Source organism: Hippopotamus amphibius, chromosome 8 (assembly GCF_030028045.1).
Source record: "Hippopotamus amphibius kiboko isolate mHipAmp2 chromosome 8, mHipAmp2.hap2, whole genome shotgun sequence".
Taxonomy (NCBI): Eukaryota; Metazoa; Chordata; class Mammalia; order Artiodactyla; family Hippopotamidae; genus Hippopotamus; species Hippopotamus amphibius.
Genome location: NC_080193.1, coordinates 123,522,753 through 123,541,699, shown reverse-complemented (window position 1 = coordinate 123,541,699; position 18,947 = coordinate 123,522,753). Strand labels below are relative to the sequence as shown.

Genomic DNA, 18,947 nt, shown 5'->3' with positions numbered 1-18,947 from the left:
ATCGTCTAACAGCCTGAAAGCCCAAACATTTTCCCAGCTCATTCTCAGCATGGTCTGAGCATCAGAGTCAGCTTCACTTGGGAGCTTGATAGAAATGCGGACTCTCAGGTCCCTACCTCAGATCTGCTGAAGCAGATTCTGCATTTGAACGAGTGCAGGTGATCCCTATGCACTTTAAAGTTTGAGAAGCACTGTTGGAGATGGTACTAGAGTAAATGTTGATCTTGGTATACCTAGCCTTTTGCTTCTATCTCTGGTTTTCTGTCCTAAGCAAGTCAAGACATTTTCACGGCGTTGGAAAATGAAACTAGTACTGTGTGCTCACATCAGCAGGTTGATAACTAGAGATGATTTTCTGATCTAGAGAGCACATGTGAAGGAAACAGCACTCACTATCACTATCACCATCAAATTCCTCTCGCCCTAAGATGGGGAAAGAGAAAGGAGCTCAAAGAATGATCACCGGGCTGAAGGCCATGCTCTTTCAATCCCTTCTCATAGCCGCCTTGTGTATTAAGGAAAAATGAAAGGTATAGTCCTTGTAAGGATACTTCTTCATTCATACCATTAGTTTGAGAATTCTTTTTTGAAAGAGAAAGAACTTTGAGTGAAAAAATGTATTCATCCTAGTTGCAAACTGAAATGAATAAAACCAAACCCTCCAGGTTCTCTGGAGTAATAGCTACCCAGCTCCTGGCTTTCAGAAGCTTCTTCTATCGTGGCTGCAGTCCCCTACCTTAAACATTCTAGGTTCTCAGCTGGTTTCCCTCTGCCTCAGCAGCTACCAAGAATCTAGCTGATTGTTTTGTCAGGGTGTCTCCTTTCTTGTAGGTTGGAAAGGTTCTTTTCTGTTTTTTCTTTAGGGCTCATAACATTGTTTCCACAAAGCTTTTGGCTCTCTCACCTCTGTTCCCATGATAGCCTGGGTCAGATAAGCACTTCATTTCCTGGCTATATTGCAAATGCCAATAAAAGATTCAGTGTTTCTGGCCTTAGCTTTCGGAGAAGAGGAATTGACTCTGCGGGGCCTTTTACGGGGATTTTGTTGTATACCGTGCCCAGGAATTACAATGACCTGGGAGGGGAACAGAGCCCTCTTTCCCTTAAACACTGTCTTGCCGTCTCACCTGCCAGCAGGTTTGATTTCTGCAGTTGTGAAGGGGTGGCAAGACCACAGAGAGAAACGGAGACCTGGCTTCTAGATCCAGCTCTGCTACTAGCTGTGTGAATTTGGGCGTGTTATTCGAAGCCTCTGGATCTCAGTGTTCTCCACTTTCCACTTTCCTTCTGGTGGATCTCTCCAGGAGGCCTATTCTCTTCCTTTGATGGTCCTTCTGCTTACCAGGACAGGGCATCTCAGTCTCCCTTCTGGTCTTGGCCTGACGGGCCTGCTGGTGCCCCTTCTCTCCAGCTTCTTTGGGTTGTTTGAGGCAGGGAAGTGGGGAGTAGAGGGGGTCAGCCAGCCTCCCTTATGGATGTGGGCTGGGGTTCTCAGCAGGTAGGGGAATGAGGAGTCAGATCTCCTGACTAAAATCTAAAAACAGATTGCAGTGATGGCAGATGAACTGGCGGCTGTCAACAAAGAGCTGACTTCATTCTTGTATTACAATTGCAGAGAATTCTACCCCCATGTTCCTCTCTGAGGCTGAGGCTGGCATCAGACCAGGTTCCCTCAACATCCCTGAGATTTCCCCTATAACTCAGGGAATTTGTACTTATTATATCCTTAGCAAGGAGCATTTGTCTTTGAGGCTCTGCTGGTTCAAGAGCACTCGTAGGTAAGTATAGTCGGCCTTTTGTATCTATGAGTTCCACATCTTGGATTCAACCAACAAAGGGTAGAGATACTTGAGAAAAAAAATTTCAAAGTTCCAAAAAGCAAAACTTGAATTTGCTGTACCCACAACTATTTACATAGCATTTACATTGTATTTATAACGATTTACATAGCATTTACATTCTGTTAGGCATTATAAGTAATCTAGAGATGGTTTAAAGCATACAGAAGGATGTGCTTTGGCTATATGCAAATACTACGCCATTTTATATAAGGGACTTGAGCATCTGCAGATTTTGGTATCCACGGGGGTCCTGGAACCAGCCCCCTACTCAGTACAGTTGCCTATGTTGAGGGGCAACTGTACACACCAACACAAGGCTTGTTAACAGTGGTGCCTCCCGGCTGCAGAAGGAAAGGAATCCCGAGCACCAGAGCCATGGAAGGGGTTTCCAAAGCAGGCCTTATCCCCCTTTTAAGGAAGCTGTGTGTAGATACTTCTGAGATGGCTTGGGCATCTATATGCTGGTTACCTCTCTGAAACATGTAGGGCAGTATTTCTCAAAGCTTTTGAATCATTGCCATCTTTAAAAATGAAAACTAGGCAATATGTTCCTTAAGAAAAAGGAAAAAATATATGCATAATCTCAGGGAGCTCAGGGACCCCTAAAAATTCCACGATAAGCATGAATTTCAGGTTTGGAATCCTGACTTTTAGGACATGCTATCTTTTGCAGTGATTTCTTGACAGGTTGGAAAGCACTGGCATACCCGCCCACTCCTCTTTCCTGCTTCCCACCGTTTCTTAAAATGGAGCAGGAGTAAGTGGGAGTCATCCCCAGGAGCCACATTCGTGACAGCGCATCCTTAGAATTTGTTTTCCTGGGCAGGATTCCTCCACCTCCACTGCAGTTCCACAGCAGTGGTCATTGTCACCGAGAAGAATTCCAGCAGTACGTTGCCCTCCTGTCTCCACAAGTCACCCCCTCCCCCACACCTTTTCCTGTACCTGGAGAGTATACCAGTCTGGCTTTATTACATGTTTCCCTAAGTCCTCAGACAATCTTAGGAAAGACCTTTCCATGGATGGCTATAAAGCCTAGGAACTAATTACAGGGACATTATGGGCTAGAAATTTAGGTGAAGGTCCTCCAATGAGTGGAGTCCCCTGGGAGGAAATTAGCTCTTGGGCGTAGAATCGCAAACACATGTCATAGCTTCCTCAGAATAGCTAAAGACTTTGTAAAATTAAATTTGATCAAGTAACTAGTTTGCTTAAATCTCTTTCATGCTTCCCCTTACGTCTTAAAGAAAAGCCCAACCTCCATAATACAGTATAAGAGGCTTTTTGCAATGTTGCCCTGCTTCCCCGCTCCAGCTCTTCAGAGGTTCTTGTACCCCCTTATTAACTTTTTTTCTACTTTTTTGAATGTATCGTGCTCTCCTTGTCCCAGACCTCTGCAGGTGCAAGGATCCTCTGCCTGAAAGCTCCTCCTTGTCTCCTTAGTTCACTGCACATTTCAGGTCACAGCTTTTATATGTAACTTCCTCTAATCTGACTGGTCCCCAATTCTCTGCCCTAGCAATGTGCTCTCAAACAGCTTGGATTTTTTTTTTTATCATAGCACTTGATTTCATTTCTTAGGTGATATTCAGTTCCTTCTCTACCAAGATCCAGTCCTCTTCACACCTCCCATGTTTCCACCTGCTGTGGCCTGTTTCAGCCTACATCATGTACAGTACCAGTGAAAACAGTTCCATCATCAGATATGTTCGGGGAGCACTGTATCACCTCTTGCAGGACCACAACACATACTAGCTCATCAAAGGCTCTGGCAAGTCCTGCATAAAGAAGTACAGTTTCCCAAATCCTAAGTTTATTTGGCTGTGGGACAATTTTCCCACAATACCTACCAGCACCTCGAGGAAGAGTTTGGGAAATGTTGACCCAGACATACCAAAAGGCATAAAACTATTTTTATAACCTTAGAATAAAGATCGATGGGCCAATCTATTTTCAGAAGTCCTTGTATTTACCTAGCAGACTGTTTTCTCCTATTGCAAGGAAACTGGGTTTTCTCTGCCTGAATTTCTTAAAATTACATTTGGGGCAGAATAAACAAATATAAATTACTTTCTCTTCCTGGGGCACAATCATAAAACGTTATTCTTGAAGAATAATGTCTCACCACGGAGACTGTCAGTTTAAACTGTTTCTGTTTAAACTGTTTCTGCTGTTTCTGAGTTACCTCCCTCCCACCACACGGTTCATCTACATAATTGTCTACTACTGGTTAGAGATAATAAATACATCTTTTGAGAAACTCCATCAGAACACTTCTTTTAAAGATGTGTTATTTCATGCCCATCATGCCTAGTGTTATGGGTTGAACTGTGTACCCCTCCCCACAGATACGTTGGAGTCCTAAACCCCAGTACCTCAAGATGTGACCTTATTTGGAGATAGTTCTTTACACAGATAATAAAGTTAAAATAAGCAAAATTAGGGTGAACCCTAATCCGATATGCTGATGTCCTTCTCAACAGGGATATTTGGACCCACACATGCATGCAGGGGGAATACTATGTGAACGTGAAGGCGGCATCTACAAGCCAAGCAGGAAGGCCTGAAACAGATCCTTCCCTAACAACTCTCAGAAGGAACCAGTCCCATTGACACTTTCATTTTGGACTCTTAGCCCTCTTCCCAACCCCTGGGGTTGTGGTACTTTCTTCCAGCAGCCCTAGCAGAATAGTGCATCTAATGATCACAGGTGAGGTCTGTGTTACGTCCCCTCTAAAATGCTGCTTCTCTGGCCCCTAACGTCGATGTTTTGCATGGTGGCCCCTAATGTAATACTGATTGCTGGTGTTTATTGGGTGCTGTGCCAGCACTGCTCTAAGAGTTTCACAGGTGGTGATTTGTGTACTCCTCACAAAACCTGTGAGGTTGATGCTGTTGTTATTCCCATCTTATGGGTGAGAACATTAAGGGATAGAGAAGGTCAGTAACCTGTCCCAGGTGACACAAGTTAGCAAATAGATCCTGAATTTGAATTGGTACTCTGGGTTTTGAGTGCGTATATGTAATTTCTACATTATGCCTCTTATCAATGTAGCCAAATTTAGAGTTTGTAAAACAGACAGGAAGGATTCAGCAAAAAGGGACAGGATGAGAGTGAAGATTCCTCCTAGGTTTTGTGGGTTGGATGGTTAAACCAGGAAGAAAGCATCTGCTTGCTGCTCTCTGGCGCCCCCGCCGACAGGGGGAGAAAAAAGGTGGTCTGAACGGGAAATGCAAAGATGCTGGGAAGGCACTCTTGGGGCTGCTGAAGGCAGGGCGGGATTGAGCAGGAATCCCCACCCACTCTCCGCATCGTTCTTGGAGGAGCTAGCAGAGGGAGGCTGGCTGGTAAACCCGGGAAAGGGTTCTTGTAGTTCTGGCGGGAATGCCTCTAATGGACTTCCCAGGATCCACCCAACGCAGTCCTCTGACGTGTGACCGCTTGGCCACACCCTGCTGCTCTCAGAGGCGTGGGCTTCTGCTACTGTTTGTAAAGAAGTCAGGCCTCCGCTTAGCGCGGATTTCCTTCCCTGGATAGATCTTAGCTCCTCCCCTTTCTCCCAGGCCCAAAATGGATCTCTGGCTTTGGGAGCTGCCACTACAGCTCTTTCAGCTTCAGAGTTCTCAGAAGCACGGACTGTGCCTCAGCCATGGATAGGACTCCTTAGAACATCCTCAGGAATCCCTGCCTCTCTCATTTTAAGGTAAGAACTGGCATTTCAATTTTAGACGGTGTAGTGGATGCTGTCGGTACCTCCCAGATCCAGGTTATGTGTACCTGGCCCAGTTTCTTGACTGTTGGCTGTTTAGCTGCTCTAGGCTGCAGAGATTTCTCTGGCCAAGGGGTGCCCCTCACCCCGGAGGTCATTTCCCTCTTCCTGCCCCCACCCCCACAAGCTCACAACCTGTAGCTACTGAGTGGCAGAGAAAGGCGTAGGAAAGGTCAGCGCGCTTGCTCCCAGGTGGAACCAACTCCGGTACAATTTATGCGCCCTGTGGGATGGGGCTGAAGCTCGCGCCGAGACCACATTCTTGCTTAGCTTTCTTCCTCTACTCTGCTTCCCTCACGCCCTTTTTCCTGAGAGCAGTCCCTCAAAGAATTACTTACACTAGAGTTTGTCTTACCGTCTGCTTTTAGAGAATCTGACTTAAGACGGAATACTAGCTCAATAAATTAATGAAGACCCAAGATCTTTGGGGGAGTAAGAATTGATGGTGCATTTGCTTCAGTTTTGGCTGCTTGTACTTAAATTTCGGGGGTAATTTAGGCAAAGAATCAACTTTATAGGTTTACAATTAGGATTATCTAATTGAGATGGATAGATGCAGATTTTTCTGGCACTAGAAATTTTATTATTAAGTATAGGTCAGTTGTTTTGAAAAGCATGGTAAGACTATACCATTTAAAATGAGTTCTTTAGCTCTGAGGACTTTGTTCTGTCTCAGTTTGGAGCTGCAATAGTTAGTAATGGATTCAGTTGCACAATTGATCATTTCCCCTGAAGTGGTCATTTTCTATGCTCCTTGAGGGACAGAGTCTATCTCATCTTACTAATCTTTGCGTTGCTGTCTAGCACAAAATATTGTGAATGGTAGATGTTCAATATCTTTGGATTTAGTTGAATCAGCTCCCATAACAATACTTTTCTTGATAATAAGTTGAGAAGATTTGATCTGTTATTTTGGGGGATTTTTGTTAACTTTGGGGGATAAATTAATCCATGAGAATCGTATCAATGCTTTAGAAAATTGTTGAACACATTCAACATGGTGATGTAAATATTCGCTGTAAAGAACTTGAGTTGCTTTTTCTTATCTATGATCATTTCTGTGATTTGTAAAGGCATATACCTCCCCAAGCCCAGAATTTCACAGAAAACAACCAATCACACATTTTGAGGTGCAGATAGCTTGCTTTATTTTGTTGTTACTATCTCAAGGAGGTCCAACAATTGTAACTAACAATAGAATTTAAACCTGCATGAAAAGAACTACATCAAATTGATATTTTGGGCAGTTAGTAAGATTTTGTTGTTTTTAAATTTAACGACAGCTTTATTTTGTTGTTCTTGTTGTTCTTTATTTTTTGCTGTGGCTCACTGCTTAGTTGCCCTAGTTTCTCTGGTATAATTTAAATTTAGAGCTACCACACGAAGGCATTGGCTGCACCCGGGGACCTCCAAGAGTTGGCACTGCTCTGCCATAGGAACGCATGAATATCTTGGTTAAATGAGGGGATGGCCAGGCGATGTTACTTTTCCAAGCTATCCAGGCATTCTCTATGGTCAGAGACAGTGTGAAATGAGCGAACAAAGTGTTGGCCGTTGCACTTTGCTCTGGTAATATTTAAGTCATGATAATTTTGAGTGTGACATCATCAGAGAGAATGTAAGACGTTAAAGTGTTGCTTACAGGAGGGTAAATGCAAACATCACCAATGCCTTACATTTCTGATTCTGTAAGTATTGGTGCACGTATCAGGTGACGTGCACAGCATTGTTTTGGTGGGTAGGACATCTTCAATGGGGAGTTTCTCGACCCACTGAGGCAAACTTAGACATCAACATTATGTTGAGGCACAAAGATTGATTAAGTGTTGAGCAGGGTATTCGTTCCATAAGAAACTTTCTCCTACCAACAGTTAGTTTCAATAGTTACATCGTAAAATGTCATAAAATAAATGGTACAAAACTTTATAACCGTTAGTTCGGCTGTACACAGTATGTACATGTCAGTAGAAAATGTATAATCTTCTTAGGTCAACAATTATGAAAAGATTGAAATGCATATTTCTGGGAACTTCAACTCACTTAGGTTGATACAAAACTACTTTTTTTTTTTAAGTATTTACAGATCAGAAAGATTAGTCCATGTGAATCGTTCGGGGAAAGGTTAAGAATGAGTCTGCGTATGAGAGCCCAGGCCCTCTTAAATGGATCGGATATTTATATTCACAGTAGCAGAGTCAGATCCAAATTCATTCCCTAAGCTCAGGGTGTAAAGTCCGCCATCTTGTTTCTGTACGTCCATGATGATCAGAGTTGTCAGGTCATCTGTGTTTTCAATATGGAATCTCCCTTGCTGTTCTTGATTTTGAATTTTTCTCCCACCACGGGACCATGTTATTTCCGGGGTAGGCTCACCGGTAAAAGCGCAGGCTACTGTTAAAACTTTGCCCTCGTCGATGCTGATGTCAGGGGGGAGAGCTTCAATTTTAGGTGGAATTCCTTTATGGAACAACAACCACAAAGAGTTTTAGGATCACTGAAAAAATAACGATTTGCTTTCTACTGAATTGTATGTACTAAGAACTCTACCATGCTACTAGGCTTGTCTACCTCTACCAGTAATGTGATTGCTCACCTCTTAGGCCTGCTTTAAGCATTCTACTAGTTGAGCTTTCCAGTTGTGTCATACTAGATTTTCCCATAAAACTGCTGGAACTCATTTCTACAAAGGACTCTTGCATGGAGGACATGCTTTGGGCAGACATGCTTGCAAATTTCATTTCAGTCATGCTGCTAGCGCTGCTGCTGCTGAAACTGCTGAAGGAGGCCTCCTGCTTAGAGGCAGACATTTGGACTGACTGAGACGAGAAGCTTCCTTGCAAGCTCGTGTCACCACTTGTCCTCAATACTACCTCTCTGGGAGGTTCTTCAACTAGAGCTGTGGAGCATAGCAGATACACAGTGAACATCAATGACATCTGGTTAATTGGTGACGTCTGACATTGACTTACAGAAATGGAAATCTTAGACACACACAGAAATGCAACCCAAACAATTTGCTGTGGAAGCATTAGCAAATACATACATACAGTTGTCAAGAGCTAGCCCAGTGTCTCCGAGAAACGAATCCTTATATTTCTATCGTTACATTACATGCAGGTGCTAGAATCACTGCGAAAAAAATGATTAGTCATATAGAAAATAATTTTTATATTGTGCTTTCTGAAAATACATGTAACAGGACAGTTGGTAGCTTTGCTTTGAAAGTTAACTTATTCACGTTTCTGTCTAGCTGTAAAGAAATGTTGACCATTAAGAATGAATTCACACAGGAGGCCTGTGTCTCATATGCATGGAATTTAATGAGGCTCCAGAGAGTTTGCTGTGCTCAGAAGACAAAAAACAAAACAAAAAAGTCACATGATGGCCTTAAGCAAGTAAGGAAAATGGTAAAGATATACTTACGAAGGACCGTTAAGGAAGCAGTAGCTGAACACTGGCCACGGAAATTTTTGGCCTTAACGGTATACTTCCCACTGTCGCTTACCGATGCATTTCGGATTTCAAGAGAATATACGTTTCTAGAGCGACTTACGCTGATATTTGAAGAAACAGAAATCTAAAAAGAAGAGAAAAAAAGTGTTTCTTTGAGCTCTTCAGGAGTGGATGGAATATTTAAAGTTTTCTTCAATACTATATTCATAACTGAACTTACTGGCAGGTTGTTTTTAAACCACTCGATTTCAGGTGATGGCTCACCACTGATTTCACAAGAAAAGAGAACATTTTGTCCTTCGTTAACATTTTGAGATCTGGGCTGTGAGATGAAGGCTGGAGCATCTGAGAGTTCTTTGCTCAGGGTCAGATCATACTGACACTTGATGATTCCTTGGCTGGTTTTGCCGACGCAGGTGAGGATCCCTTCATCTTTGTGACCAGCCTGCTTGATGGTCAGGGTCTGGTCACTGCCTGAGACGCCGTATCTGTACTCCTCAGAGTTAGTGAGCTCTACCCCATTCAATACCCACCTCACGTCAGTGGCACCAGCAATGTTGGCTTTTAAAGTCACTTTCTGACCATCAGTTATACTCATCTGAGTAGAAAATGCTTTAATCTCGGCATGAGTTCTGATTTCTTCTGATGCCTGTGATGTTTTAGAGATTTCCTCATGGACAATGGATTTTTCCAAGGAGGTAGCTTCTGATTTCTTGACTTTTTCGGAAATCAAAACTGTTGAAGCTTCCTCCTTGAGGGCTAGCTTTTCTTGAGATTTCACCTCTGACATCTTGATTTCTTCAGAAATTAGGGCTTTTTTGGAAATGTCCTCTTGGACAACTGCCTTCTTCTGGGATGCAATTTCAGAGGTCTTTTGTGTGGCTACTTTCTGTATCTCAGTGTCTTTCACAGCTGAAAAAGAAAGCTTTGTGAGGCAAACTGAATTGGAAAGAGGCCCCACCCTTTTCTCTTGTGGATTCTGTAAGTGAATAATATGCAAAGGAAAAATACTGACTTATGTGTGCAGTGTAGGTAATACCTAATGCTTTCTCAGTCCCAGTCTTGGAAAGTTGTTGTACATGACTTTTGAGATCAGTGTAATTATTTAAACTAAACTAAATAGAAGAATGACTTTTATGACTTAGGGGAGAAAAGTTTTGAAAAGAATAGTTGAAGGATTTAGGAGATGAGTGGATTTCGGAGATTTTGATTAATTAAAACAATTGAATTATGTTTGGAAGATTGAGATGAAAGCAAACTAATTTTAATTGGGAAAACTGATACAGCTCTTTCATTAACTTTCCACTGCTTTGGAAAATTAGCAAGAGTGAGGTTTTAGGGAAGAAGTGCCATTTTGTATATTCACCTGAGTTTATTCTTAAACATTCCTGGAAGCAGGAATCTTGTATAATCTGTATGGAATCTTATATAACACCACATACAATTAGACACAATAAATATAAAAGAATATGCTAACTTCAAATATGTGTATTTGTACATTTGTGTACCAATGGTATTCTGTAACTTGGTAAAACAGTTTTATTTTAATACTTTGTGTGTGTGTGTAAGCAAGAGTGTTTAGAAATGTTTCCTTAATATTGTTTCCTGAAAATTATTGGTAAGAATAAAAGTCAACTTACCTTTTATTGTTAATTTGCAGCTGGAGGACACAGATCCAGCTGAATTTGTAATTGTACAAGTATAAAGCCCACTGTCAGAAGTATCAGTCTTATGAATTTCTAGGAAGAATCCTCCTTTGTCTTCAGAGAGTTTATATTTACCTCCTTGTGTTATAGCCTGTAGAATGCAAGTGATTTGAGTTTTAAAAAGTGATTTAATTTTAAACTTTCTTTGGGAGATGGGGAAGAGGGAAGAAGTTAGTTTTTTATGAAGGTAAGATTAAGGGTCATTTAAGAAAAGGTTACCTTTCCATCCTTTGTCCAGATGACAGTCGGCTGGGGTTCTCCAGTAGCTTTAACTGCAAATTTAGCGACACTGTCTGAAGAAACAGTTGTATCCTGCAGCCCAGTAACAATTACTGGTTTTGTGGAAATTGGTTCAGGAGCTTTTGGTTCAGTTTTCTTGGTTTCTGTTGGCTCAGCAGTTTTTGGAACTGCTTTTTTGGGTTCTGTGGGCTCAGCAGTTTTTGGAGTCTCTTTCTTGGTTTCTGTTGACTCAGCAGTTTTCTGAGGGGCTTTCTCCGTTTCTGTTGACTCAGCAGTTTTCTGAGCTGCTTTCTTGGTTTCTGATATGCTTGATACCTGCTCATGGATACTCTTAAAGGCCTGTCCCACAAATTGGAAGCTAGTTTTGGAAGTTCCACCTTCACCAGAAATCTCACAAACATATTCTCCACAGTCAGATTTGGTGAGGTTATGGATTTTGAGCTCATGGGTGCCATCTGCTGAATAATGAAACTGGAAATGCCCATCTTCCTTCAGTTTCTTGCCATCTTTATACCAGGTAACCTCTTTTGCACATAATACACTACTTTCAACCACACAGGTCAGCTTTGCTGTATCTTTAGAAGCTTCTGCTTTCAAGGACTGAATTATCTTGGGTGGGGCAGCAACTGGCAGCTGCTGAACCTTTTCTGTTGGTGCGGGTTTTGTCTCTGTGGGGGATACAGCTTTTAGGTGAGAAGTCACCGGTTCTGGGGATTTCACTCGTTTTGGAGACTTGACTCCTTCTGGGGGTTTTACCCGAGGCTCTGGGGACTTGACTTTTGGTGGTGATGTCACAGCCTTTTCGGTAACCCTGGGCTTTTGAACAGTCAGAGTAAACTGTGCCTCCTGCCTGCCTTCGCTGTTCTCCACCAGCACGCTGTAGCTGCCCTCATCTGAAGCCTGGACTGAAGCGATCTCAAAGGTCGATTTGTACTTTGTGGTGGTCACGTGGTGGCGGGTGGACGTGCTTATGACTTGTCCCCCACGCAGCCATGTCACAGTCGGTACTGGCTCACCATCTGTATCACAAGAAAACCTTGCAGGCTCGCCTTCATAGACCGTTATGGACCTTGGCTTCGTGAGAATTCTTGCTGCCAAAGTAGTCTTGATCTTTCTGTGTGTGGATTTTTCTTCCAGCAGCTTTTCTTCGACTGCAGCACTTTTCATTTCCGCAGATGCATGGTGTTCATACGATGAGAGACTTTCCCTTGTCTCTGTCATCTGTGATTTCACTTCCCTGACGGAAGAGGAAGCTTCCATCTCAGATGTTTTCTTAAATGATGAAACTGCATATGCCTCTGTTCTAGTCAACTCAGGGAAGACAGATCGGGGGACCTCTTCGTCTCTGCGCTGGGAAGCGTACGTGGTGTAATCCCCTCCTGTTACATCCAAGGTCGCATAGTCAGAGGCCTCACCTTTGTAGTTGGTGCACACGGCACGGTATGTTCCGCTGTCATCAATATGACAGTCCAGAATTTCCAGAGTCAGGACCCCACTGGTGTTGGTGTAATGAATCTTACTGCTCTCTTGGAGTTCTACACCGTTGTGGTACCATTTGACCTCGGCGGTTGGCTTAGACTGAACGTTTAAGATAAAACGTGTATTTTGGCCACATGGTACCCTGTGGGAGCGCATCCTCAACGTGATTCGAGGTGCGTGGTCCAGTGTAAAAGGCTGCTGACTCAAAACCTCATACTTCCTTTCTGATGTCTTCTGAGTCTTTAAAGCAGCTTTCATGGACTCATACCTGGAAAAGATATCAAATCTTGCCGACCTCTCAAATCTTGACAGTGATCGCTCACTAGACACGGGGCTGGGGGAACGTGGGCGTGTCCTTTCTGGGGTAGGAGACCTTCTTTCTACATCATCTTCATATTCATATTCCTCAGCTGGCTGTGGCCGCGGCCGGATCAGCTCGGACACCGGCCTCATTAACTCGATGTAGGTCGGAGACAGGGAGCGCCGGCGTCTCAGCAGCCTGGACACTGAGGAGGAAGTCTCTCTCTGAGCATGTTTGGCGATCTCATATTCTTCTTCAATTTCCGTTATTTCGGTCACTTCTCTCTGGCGTCTTGATTTCTTTCTAGATTTTTCTTCCTTCGCTAGGTGGTCCAGCTCGCTTTTATATTCTGAGAGGCGCTGGGTGGTGGTGAATGGACGCAGCAGCTCTTGGTCCTCTCTCTCGGCCATGATCCTCTCTCGCTGTCTGGGCTGCCTGTGCGAGGCCCGGGCATGCCGTTCCCGCAGCTCTACGTATCTCGTGCTGGTCTCCTCCCTCGTTGGGATGTGATAGGTTGAGTATCTGAAGTCTTTTCTTGCTTCCTCCACCCTGACGTGAGTTTGTGGGGAAGAGTAGCGCAGACTTGAAAGCTCAAAACGTGGAGGGCTCCGGCTTGGGGGTGAGGCTGAAAAACCCAGTTCCAGCTCTTCTTCGAGACGCAGCCTCTCTTCCTCTGTTCTCTTCATTGCCAGGTAGTCCTCGATGGGCAGGAGCAATTCTTCATCTGAGATGTCACCGAGAGAACGTCTCCTGGGTCTGTAATAAAAGTAATAATCAGGAGAAGGTGTGCGCCGGCGGGCTGGTCTCACCATTTCAAGGTCGTCTTGGGACAGTTTGGGAATCCTCCACCTAGGTCTGTACTGATCGGTGATGCGTGGAAGAGGCATCACATAGAACTGCTCCCATCTTGAAAGGCGGATGCGCTTGGGTCTTTTCTGTACAACTCTGTCAATCTTCCCGGGCATTTCAAATTGATCGCGTATCTTTTTGTACCATTTCATGTCAGACATGGGCACGAACTGCTTGATGTGTTGGTCTTCCTCTATGGTGGTCTGTTTGTACTTGCGTGGCTCTGGTACTTCGTAAGGCATGCGGAGCCTCCTCTCCTCCTTCTTTTCTTCTGTCTCAAGTCGGTATTCCCCTTTTACAGTCTTGGTGCTGACGGCTGGTTTGTAAAGGATGGCAGCTTCTCTTAGTGCCTCCTGGGCGACCTGCGTCAGTGGCACAGCCTCCGTTCCGGAAAGAATCTCAGCCATCCTCAGCGTCTTGTCGATTTGCCTCTGTACGTGTCGTTCGCGCTCCTCCTCGGTCTTGAACTCGTGTTTGACATACCTCAGGCGTTCCACTTGGAGGTGGGCCTGGCAGCTGGTGGATCCAGCTGTGTTTGTGGCTGTGACTCTGTAGTAACCTGTGTCTTCAGGCAGCGTGTCCCTGATGTGAAGAGCGTAATAATCCAAGCCTTCGTGGGTAATTTCAATGTTAGGCCCGAGGGACAGCGGCTGACCATTTTTCTCCCATTTTAACGTTGGCGGAGGGATGCCAGACACTCTGATCTCAAAGCAGACACTTTGGCCTTCTTGGCATTCTGCATTTGCCAGTAGCCGTTTGAACATGGGTCTTAGGGTCGTATCTGTTGGAGGTGGGTGTGGGGTTACAGTCAGCTTTGCTTTGCAGCTGTCTTCACCGTACTTGTTCCTCGCCAGCACAGTGTACTCGGCGTCATCATCTGTAGTTACGCTGTTGATTGTTAACTGGTAAAGACCCTTGTCCGACTCAAATGTGTACTTCCTGTCATCATCGCCGGGTCTGATTTTCTGACCTGATTTATACCACGTTACTCGAGGCTCTGGGTGGACAGTTATAGTTACTCCAAACCGGACATTTTCACCCACATAAGCTGTCTTGTTATAGAGAGGCAGGGTGAACTCTGGTGGCCTTTCCAGGAGTCTCAGGGTATCTGTTCTGCGCTTAATTCTCTTCATGGTTCTGCGGCAGTAATAGTCGTAAACTTCTCTCACGCCTTTCACAAACAGCTCTGCATAAGAACTGTCTTCACCGTAGTCATTGACTACTTTGCATCTGTAGGTACCATCATCGAATTTGGTAATATCTTTGACATACATGCTGGCCACTCCGTCGTCATAGGTGATTTCATATTTCTCACTATTCTCCAGCTGTCTGACACCAAAGTACCAAGTCACTTGGGTAGACTGATCGTAATTTTCAATTTTGCAGACGTATTTGACGTAGCCTCCTTCCTCACCGACTGCATGCATTATCTGCCCAGAAACTGGGCCGATTTCAATGGATGCCACTTTAACTTTAGCAACGCTCACTCCCTTCTGAGATCGAATTGCACCACCACAGGAGATCCTGGCTGCGGACACAACCATGTTGAGGTCTTTCTTGATCAGGGTGTGGTAGTAACGTCGGTGTTTCAGTGTCCTGATCACTTTAGTACTGATTTTTTCTATCTTTTGCTTCAGCCATGGGTGCTGGAGGGCCTCAGAGGCTGTCATGCGAGATTTTCTCTCTTTCACTAATAGCCGGTCAACAAAGTCCATGGCTTCGAAGCTGATCTCTTGGAATGCTTCTTCATCAAAGGTGTATTCAGCATTCATGATGTTCTCAATTACCTGTTGGTTAGTTTCAGCCAGGAATGGATTCATACCACTCAGCAGCACATACACCAGTGTTCCGAGTGACCACATGTCTGTGGCTGTGCTGACAACATCATGCTGGTGGACTTCGGGTGCATAGTATTCAGGGGCAGTGAACAGAAGCCTAAAGTTGTCCCCTGGCTTCAGCTGTCGGGCTTGACCAAATTCTATGATTTTAATGGTGGAGCTCCTTCTTGTTTGGTAAATGATATTGTCTGGTCTAATGTCAAAGTGTCCAATGTGATGACTGTGTAAGAACTCAAGTGCTTCGCAGACCTGGCGAACATAGCTTACAATTTCTCTCTCATTAAGTTCAAAAGCACTTGTGTTAATGCGTTCAAATATGTCAAGTCCTGATATGAACTCAAAGATCATAACTAATTCTTCCATGCTTTCAAATGATTCATGGAGGTATAAGATGTTTCGGTGCCTAGCGATGTTTAGAATAGAAATTTCTTTCTTTACCAAAACCTGATCAGTCCCTTTGACTTTAACAAATTTGGCCATGTATGTCTTCTTTGAGGATGTTTCAACACAGCGGTGGACAATTCCAAACTGACCACGCCCAAGATCTTCAGCAATCATGTATTTCTCATAGAGTTCCTTGGTTGAAGAGTGAGATGCTTTGGTCATAGAAACTTCCCTGGTTTCATCAACCTCTTCATCATAGTTCAGAGCTCTGGTCTTATCTTCTTTGGTTATGGTTGGTTCTGAAGGCTCAGAAGGCTTGCTCAGGCCAAATTTATTTTCTGCTATTATACGGAACTGGTAACTTGTTTTTCCAAATAAGTTGATCACTGTATAACGTGTTTCTCGGGCCTGTCCTACACGGATCCATCTTTCTGCAGTGGTTGCACATTTTTCAACGATGTAGTTGGTGATTTTGCTGCCGCCATCAGAAGCCGGCTCAGTCCACGTTAAGTTGACAGAATCTCGTGAGACGTCACTAACTTTGACTCCTCTGGGTGGGTCGGGAACATCGGCCACATCCAATTCAACTGTCTTCTGATCAATTCCAAATCTGTTTTTAGCACAGACCACATAGAAACCAGCATCTTTTCTCTCCACTCCGTTGGGGAAAACAAGTGACGTGAAAGATCTTGTGACAATAACTTGGTAGTGGCCATTGTTGTCGATGAGATCTTGTCCTTTCTGCCAGGTGATCACTGGATCTGGTTTGCCACTGAATGGGATCTTGATGCTGATTACCTCACCCCGGAGAGCGTGGACTGCTCCCATGCCTTCGAGATTTTTAGGCAAGTGTATCTTGGCTGGAACTGTATCAGAATAAAAGGAGGAAGAATATAATTTAGCAATACCCAACACTATTTAAGAGCACCCCCCCCCCCCAATTAATAATGTGTAATCTAGCACCAAAATGACATTTCCTGATTTGTTCTTACCTTCTACTTCCAAGGAGGCAGTGCCAGATACAGACCCTCCTTGGTTGGTAGCTCTGACTTGATAAACTGTGGCATCGTCATCTGTGACACTTGCAATGATGAGCTGGTGGTAGCCACCCTTAAACTCTTGAATCCTGTACTTTAATCCGTCTGCAATGATTTCTTTGCCTTGTCTGTACCATTTCACAACTGGTTTTGGATGACCAGTCACTTTGCAGACCAAAGTAGCATTGCTCTGATATCTGACATTTAGATTTCTCAGTTCCTCTTTAAAGTGTGGTGCCTGAATTGGGACATCAGATTTGGGAGTGACAGGTTCTGATATTTCACTCCATTCACTTTCCCCACCTAGGTTTTCACATTTCACACGGAACTCATATTCAAGACCTTCAATAAGGTTTTGCACTGAAAAGACGGTTTCTCGAATTTCATCTGTTGTCACAGCAATCCACTTGTTCTGCTTCTTCTCACGCTTCTCGAGGTAGTAATTTCTAATCTTCGCACCTCCATCACTGGCAGGTGGCTTCCAGGCCACAACACAAGAATCTTTTGTGACAGCAGTGATAGTTGGTTTGCCAGGAGCACCTGGCTTTTCTGTTTAAAACAAACAAAAAGCATTTGACTCGTGGGGGAAACAAACGGCTTTATGAAGGGCTTATTTTTTAAAAAATAAAATGTTACAAACCCAAAGTTCTATTAAGAATAGCTCTTCCAGGAAAATGAAGTGGATTACTTTATGCTAGGAAACTTACCAAAACACAAAGTTCCTTTTTAAAGAAGAAGGAAATAGGGTATAAATGTGCCCTTTTTGATAAGCAAAAATTCAGTTTAAGTGAGATAAAGGCACCTGTACTTTAGCTGAATCTTTACTATCTCCTTTCAAAAGTTATTTCCGTTAAAAAAAAAAAGTTTTACATGCACATGGAATTTTGCCATACGAAGACTGTAGAGGTTGTACTCACCAAATGGACTCTTAATGATTACAACTGAGGAGACTTCTAGAGGCTCACTGATGCCGAGTGTGTTCTGAGCTGAAACCCGGAAGTAATACCCAGCGTTTTCTGTGAGGTTCACAATTCTACAGGTTGTCACTGAGATGGCTGAAGATACCAATTGCCATTCAGCCCCTTCCTTGGCCTCACATTTCTCCACCACATAATTGGTGATCCAGGAACCTCCGTCATCTGCAGGTGGTTTCCAGCTGATCACCACAGAGTTCTTCAATAGAGCTTCAATCACAATTGGTCCTGTAGGTTTGTCTGGTTTATCTGTTGGGAGACAATACAATTGGAGTGGTTTCTATAGTGTGTCTCCCAAGATTTTTTTTTCTTTGAAAAACAAAAAAAACACTGAAAAAAAAATTACCTTGTATTTCCACATCAAGGATGGCATCCACTGTTCCGAGAATATTGCTGAGCTGGACTTTGTATTTCCCAGCATGAGTTTTACGTTGGACATTCTTCATAACGAGATGCGTATAGTGCTCAGTGTTTTCAATAGTAATGTTTTCTGAATGTTGCAGAAGTTTCTGGCCATGGAACCAAGTGATGGCTGGTATTGGACGGCCAATGTACATAACATGAAGTCGAAGCGTTGAACCCACAGCACCATAATACTTCTCTTTCAGTGGGTAACCGGGGTGGAATTGTGGTGTCGCTTGCAGGAGAAGCTTACTACTGGATTCTACCTCTCCAACCTCATTGGTAGCTACGCAGGTATAAACACCTTCATCTTCTTGTTCCTCTGTCATTACTGTTAGAGTGTGTGTGCGTCCATCTGAAGACATTTTGTACTTGCGGCTTTGTACAAGCTCCTTACCAAATCGATACCATTTAATGTCTGGTAGAGGCCTTCCAACAATCTGGCATGAGAGTTGAGCAGCTTCGCCCAGTTTGGTGGTAACATCCTTCATTTCTTTGCGTACTCCTGGGGCCTCTCCAGCTGAATGGTATGAAAGATAACATTAACGCATTATTGTTATGACTGGATCTATAATCCTCTGTCCTTGTATATCAGAAATGAATTCATCCTATTGACTAATCCTTTCTTACACACCATTATTTACATATGAGTCTAATTCTTAAAAAGTCTTCA

General features: G+C 43.7%; 1 protein-coding gene and 1 long non-coding RNA gene across 6 annotated transcripts in view; one reads left to right on the top strand and one right to left on the bottom strand.

Moving 5' to 3' along the window:
• Positions 1–5,408: 5,408 nt before the first annotated feature.
• The window catches only part of LOC130859047 (uncharacterized), a 98,728-nt gene continuing 85,189 nt past the window's right edge, over positions 5,409–18,947 (top strand). For all 5 annotated transcript variants that reach the window (XR_009055162.1, XR_009055163.1, XR_009055160.1 and 2 more), the window contains exon 1: positions 5,409–5,545. This is a non-coding gene — a long non-coding RNA (uncharacterized LOC130859047). The remainder of the gene's footprint in view (positions 5,546–18,947) is intronic.
• Positions 6,735–18,947, bottom strand: part of TTN (titin) — a 269,124-nt gene continuing 256,911 nt past the window's right edge. The window contains exons 343-351 of the mRNA XM_057746297.1: positions 18,219–18,794; positions 17,816–18,121; positions 16,854–17,447; positions 10,990–16,727; positions 10,705–10,861; positions 9,285–9,976; positions 9,035–9,188; positions 8,205–8,507; positions 6,735–8,068 (exon numbers count right to left, since the gene is read on the bottom strand). Coding sequence (XP_057602280.1) covers positions 7,770–8,068; positions 8,205–8,507; positions 9,035–9,188; positions 9,285–9,976; positions 10,705–10,861; positions 10,990–16,727; positions 16,854–17,447; positions 17,816–18,121; positions 18,219–18,794 — 8,819 coding nt within the window. The 3' untranslated portion in view covers positions 6,735–7,769. The remainder of the gene's footprint in view (positions 8,069–8,204; positions 8,508–9,034; positions 9,189–9,284; positions 9,977–10,704; positions 10,862–10,989; positions 16,728–16,853; positions 17,448–17,815; positions 18,122–18,218; positions 18,795–18,947) is intronic.